This window comes from Martes martes (genome assembly GCF_963455335.1).
Source record: "Martes martes genome assembly, chromosome: 13".
NCBI classification, from domain to species: Eukaryota; Metazoa; Chordata; class Mammalia; order Carnivora; family Mustelidae; genus Martes; species Martes martes.
This window is the reverse complement of record NC_137901.1, coordinates 12,961,469-12,967,558: the sequence shown is the minus strand read 5'-3', so window position 1 is coordinate 12,967,558 and position 6,090 is coordinate 12,961,469. Positions and strand designations below refer to the sequence as shown.

At 41.1% G+C, this 6,090-nt stretch overlaps 1 protein-coding gene across 1 annotated transcript in view; it reads left to right on the top strand.

Annotated features, from left to right (window-relative positions):
• Positions 1-4,677, top strand: part of SERPINB11 (serpin family B member 11) — a gene marked incomplete at both ends in the record, with an annotated part of 26,586 nt that extends 21,909 nt beyond the window's left edge. The window contains 1 exon segment of the mRNA XM_080821599.1: positions 4,654-4,677. Coding sequence (XP_080677725.1) covers positions 4,654-4,677 — 24 coding nt within the window.
• Positions 4,678-6,090: the final 1,413 nt, after the last annotated feature.

Sequence of the window (6,090 nt, the reverse complement as noted above, 5' to 3'; positions counted from 1 at the left end):
TCAATGAGACTAATTTGAAAGGGTTCGATTTGTTTCACTTGTATATATCCATGATCTCTTGAATAAGTGACCAATCTACTACCTTCAGAAAACCAGTTTGAGGGCTTCAACTTTGATGGGATTTTTAAATATTGTAATTTTTCCTTGTATGTATAGATGCATCGTGAATTTTAGTTCAAAATTCTGTATTCACTATAATAAATACATAAAATGCTTTCAATTATTTAAGGATTTTTAATATACCACAGCAATTAAATGACTTACAAAGGGAGACTAAATAAGAAGAAGTCTAATTCAGTGAACATTTTCATGGCATTTTTGGCCAAATATTTTCAGCCCTTTGAATAATAGATTTTCTTTTTGCCTCTCTCTCCCCCTTCCTTTGTTCCTTCCTTCTTTGCTTCATTCACTTTTCTCTGTCCTTCCCTTCCTCCCACCCTCCTTTCTCCTTCCCTTCTTTTCTCTCCTTCCATCCCTCTTTCTTTTTTCAATAATGCATGAGTAATAGTTCAGAGTAGCAAAAACCAGAAATCAGATTTTTATTAAAAAAGGATTTTTATTTAAAAAATTTGAAAAAAAATTCTTAAAGAGAAATCCTTCTTGTTTTCTATCCAAGATGACATGAGGTGATAATCAGATAATAATGGCCATGATATATTTACTGCCTTCTCAGTGCCCTCTTGGTAAGTACTTCCTTCCAGAACTCTCTTAGAGATATGAGCAAAGCAGAGGATCCCCTCAATTCTCCCCTCCCTAACCTTATCTTGAAAGAGGCAGTCCAAAATCAGCCAATGCTTCCCTCCTGAGATGCTGGGACACCCTCTTTTACCATTGGCAGTGGTGGCAGCTGATGATAGCTTTTCTTTCCCATCAGGGCACTGAAGGAAGGGGCTGACTTTACTCTCTAATAATAAAGATGTTATAAAGTAGCTGTCTTGCTGTACGTGCTCTCCTAGTGATCCTTTATAAGCCACCTTGGCCTACTTCACGGAACACCCCAGTGGTCCCCAGGCACAGGAGTGTTTAACTGTGGTACAATGGAGAGACGTGAAGCAACAGTGATGGGTGGAGAAAAATAAGAGTTGTCTCTTGGCATCTACTTCTCATTTTAAACATCCTGAAGAGACAGAATGGAACCAGTCCAGTGAATGCTGGGCCCTTTGACATGAACCTGGCATGGGCTATGCAGGAGCACGGAGGTATCACTTGGACCAAGCGCCTTGGGCGTGACCGTAGCCGAGCTGCTTGGCACTCACGTGGCAGCTTCCATCTGCTGAAAAGACTCACAATGACTGCCTACTCCCAGGCTGCACTCATAGAACCCCAGAGTCCTCTTGAAGGGATGGGAACTGAGCATATGGTCATCATTTAGAGTCAAAGAGGGACTACTTCTCACGGAGGGGCCTTCAGAAGCACCAGTGTGAGTCCTAGGGCTAGGAAAGGAGGGCTCAGCGAGACGGCAACTAAATCAGCCCCCGAGAGCACAGCTGGGAGGGGTGCTATAGTCAGGACCCTGAGCCTCTTTGTAGGATGGAGCCAAGAGCTTTTTAGAGCACCCAGCCTGGGATGGGGGGAGCACAGCTATTTTCACTCTTCAAAGAGCTAATGTTATGTGTAAAAAAAAAAAATGCATATACATATATATATAGGACCTGGATAGACATTTTTCCAAAGAAGACATCCAAATGGCCAATAGATACATGAAGAGATGCTCAACACCACTAATCATCAGGGAAATGCAAATCAAAACCACAATGAGGTATCACCTCATACTTGTTAGGAAAAGGAAAGAGAGAACAAGTATTGGCAAAGATATAAATAAAAAGGAAACTTACGCACTGTCAGTGAGAATGTAAATTGGTTCAGCCATTACAGACCCCAGTACAAAGGTTCCTCAGAAAATTAAACATAGGACTGCTTTTGATCCAGCAATCCCATTTCTGAGTTACATATCCAGTGAAAATGAAACCAGCATGTGGAAGAGATATCTGCACTCCCATGTTCATTGCAGCATTGTTCACAATAGCCAAGACAGGAAAACAACCCAAGAGTCCATCACTTATAGCCTTGAAACTATTCAATATGACACCGCGCTGGAGAAGACATGTCCTTATACTTCTGTCTAATCACATAGGATGTACAGCACAAAGAATGACTCCTAGAGTAAACTATAGATTTTAGTTAATAACAATGTATCTAATTCATTACCACCTTAATAATAATAATAATAACAATATTGGCTCACTGGTTACTGTAACAAATGTATGACATTAATGCCGGATGTTAATAATGGGGAAATTGGGAGGAGGAGCAAAGGAGGTAGGTGGGAAATCTTTTTGCTTAATTATTCTATAAACCTAAAATCACTCCAAAAAACTCGAAGACTAGTGATTAAAAAAAAAAAAGAAGTAGGGAGGAGGATCTCCTTTACCTGGATTTCAAAAACAAAAAATTCTCTACTTTTTTCTTAGATGTTTTCTGATAGTCTTTCGTTTTCATTTCTATCAGTTTTATTCCCTTTTATACTTAAAAGCTCTTAGTTTGCCAGTGGTCTTTTTTCCCCTTCTTATTTCAAGAACACTGAGCCTCCAGATGAGTGTTTGGTATATACAATGTCACAGTGACTCAGATAGAATTGCTGCTTTCCTAACCACATTTGCACCCATACCTCAGTGCACAGGGAAGCACTGAATAACATCAAACCAGAATCTGGGTCATTGCGCGTCAGTGGGGCATAGAATGTCAAACTTCTCTTGGGTCTCTTTGCTCTGAGTGGTCTCTGCCATGTGAAATTGCTGCAAAATTAAAAGGCAAAGTGAAAAAAAATAATCACCCCTGGATAGTGGTCTGGAGATAGATTTGTCTGTGTATTTACTGATAAGTATAGCTTTTCCCTTTACTTCATATCTGTCATTTTTTTTTCCTCAGAAATTTTCAGGAGCAGAATGGAAAGGCAGAAATGAAGGCTTAATGGAGACTACCTTGGAAAGGGGAATCCCCGCCCTCAAACTTCTGTATTGAGGAATCTAGCTCCTTCTTCCCGTGCTGTCCTTGAAGGGCCTGGATTAATGGTGACTATAATGCTGGTATGACCGGCGCAGGCCTGGTTTACCTCTGTTGCCCTGGTGTGGTGATCAATAGCTTCCTGTTTCACACTCCGAAGTGTCCTGGTTTGGATGATTTGGATGATTAGTTATATGGCTTTCCCACCTTAATGCCACTGGATTTATGTCATGGTCTGAGGTCATCCTATGGAGTAAGTTACCTAAGGCAACAGAGAAAGAGCTGCTGGTAGGAGGCTCTGGTTCTTTCAGTAACAATAACACTAATGCTTGACCAGCTCTTGATCTTTGCCTTGGTGTCCCATGTACCTTTGATTCTCTTCCTGTGAGAACCATCCCTCTTGTTCTGAGGTCTTCTGGGGGGAGTTACTCCTTATATGTCTTATTCTGGGAGAAGCTTCTCCTTTTATTTCTTTCCATTGTTAACACCTGTTTCTTCTTTTTGTCAGTAGGGAAAGCAGAGCTCAGTGGGGTACCCAGCCTACACTCAATCAGACCCAAAGGACATATACCTCCAGCCAACACCAGATTTGCTGCCCAAGAGTGAATCACTTTAAAAGATTTTTGTCATTTCCTTATTCATTGATACCCTGGTTCATTTCCTGAAGAAATATTTCTTCAGCACCTGCTAAGTTCTAGGCCCCATGTTAAGCCGTGTATATATATAACGAATACCAAAAAAGCCTCAGTACTTGTCTTCATAAATAGAGAGGACAGACTTCAGAACAGTAATGGCATCTGGGTTCTGGGCATTGTGAGAAGCTGTTATGGGCAAGGACAAATGATGAGGATGGAGTTATGGATGGAGGCCTCCAAGTGGGGAGCCCTGTAGCCATTTCAGGGAATGAGGACTTTCTTCTGAGGAAAATGACTTGATCAGATTAGCATTTTGGAAACATCACTTGGGCTTCAAAATGGCCATCTTTATAATGGGAAAGATGCATTATAAGCTACATAAAATATAACACAAAGGAACATTTTCCATGGTAATAATCATTTTGGCAGAAGTAGAAGAGTTTAGAGGTGTGGACACAACAATAGCTCATGGTTTATTTTTGTTATATGTAGATAGCATCTTTGACAATTTAGGTGTGACAGTGAAGGCGCCATTAAGATGCTTAATTGGGTGATGGAATTGTCCAGTAATGTGGATGTGAGTCAGAGTCACACTCAACAGCTCTGAGATGGCCATGCCAAGAATCCCCTAGCCTAGTCCCCAAACATCTTTGACCATCAACGTGGAAAAGACTGTGTGTTAAGAGGTAATAAAGCTGTGGCTGACATTTACCAGACTGGGATTTGGCAGGGTTTCCAGGTTCTACATGTGATCTATGGATTTTTTTTTTTTTATTACTGCTTTCTGTTAACAAAATCTTTGTAAGGTCTTGTAGAGCGTACACTGGACTAACAGACTCTTCCTGCACTTGATCTCACTGGTTATTGTGGGTCCTTCAGAATCCCACCTCCTTCCATTGTGCCTCAAATCCTCTCTGAGATTTGAGATTTGCTATTCCCTTCTTTATGGTTGGTTCAGTGTGGAATCTGCTTACCTTTCTGGTGTCACTGAAACCACCTGTGATGTTGCCAACAGGTCGATGAAAGTGCCACCTCCTGAAAGGGCTTTTTTTTTTTTTTTTTTAAAGATCTTATTTATCAGATAGAGATCACAAGTAGGCAGAGAGGCAGGCAGAGAGAGAGAGGAAGGGAAGCAGGCTTCCCACTGAGCAGAGAGCCGATGCAGGGTTTGATCCCAGGACCCTGAGATCATGACTTGAGCCGAAGGCAGAGACTTTAACCCACTGAGCCACCCAGGTGCCCCGGCTTTTTTTTTTTTTTTTTTTAATCGTTTTTGCTGTCTCAGTGCCAATAAGGGCTATAGCATAAAGGTTGCTCAACAGATATCAGTTGAATCAATTAAGAAATTAATTCCTTAAATACTTCAATGTTCTGAGTATCCACTATGTTTTTGATTTGGAAAGCAAAGAGCATTCATTGGTCTGAGTGAGCCATGCTGGATGGGGGCTAATGCAGTGAACTTAGCCCAGAGCTCATCTGACAATTCTAATAGGATTGTTCTATGGTTAAATGAAGGTGATCTCAGACTACAATGTGGAAAGATGTTTTGTTTCTGCATACATAATCTCTTCTGATAAGGAAGATGAAACAGCCTATATACTCCCACATGAGATGGTTTAAGATACACTTGGTGTTGAGCTGGGTTCCCCAGAACATCTAAGCCACAGATTAGGAGAGTCAGTTACCACTGAGGTCAGCTGACCCACTGCAATGATGCTCACAAGCGGAAGGGAAAGTCCAACCTGTCTGAATGTGAGGTATTCATTGGGAGCTGACTAGTTTAGTGATTGCCAGCTTTGTAGGATACCATTCAAATTAAGTAAGATTGTTAAAGATGGTCAAGAGTCTTCTGGCCTGAGGCTTGCTGGGGGTTGGGGGTCGGGAGGGGGGGTGTTATGGACCTTGGGGAGGGTATGTGCTATGGTGAGTGCTGTGAAGTGTGTAAACCTGGCGATTCACAGACCTATACCCCTGGGGATAAAAATATATTATATGTTTATAAAAAAAAAACACAACAAAAAAAGAGTCTTCTGGCATCTCCAAAATAAAGTATCGTAGTGTTATATAATATAACCAGATTTTCCAGTTACAGCTAAATTTTATTCAGCTTTTACACTAAGTTACAACCTCTTTGTTAGCCAGTGTGTCTTGGGCTCCTCCTGGTGGGTGAGACAATAACATGAAATACATATAATCTGTGCTTGTGGGAGACCATGATGACAACAATGGCAATGAGAATTAACATTTATTGAGGCATTGTTATACGCCAGGCACCATTTTAAGTATTTTACCAATTTGATCCCCACAAGTGTATGTGATGACACTGGGTCACTTGGACTGGAGACTTAGAGGATGTCAGTAACTTGCCCAAGGTCCTACTTAGAGCCAAGATTTGAGCCCAAGCAGCTTGACTTTAGTGTCTATGTTCTGTTCTCTGCACCATTGTTATAAT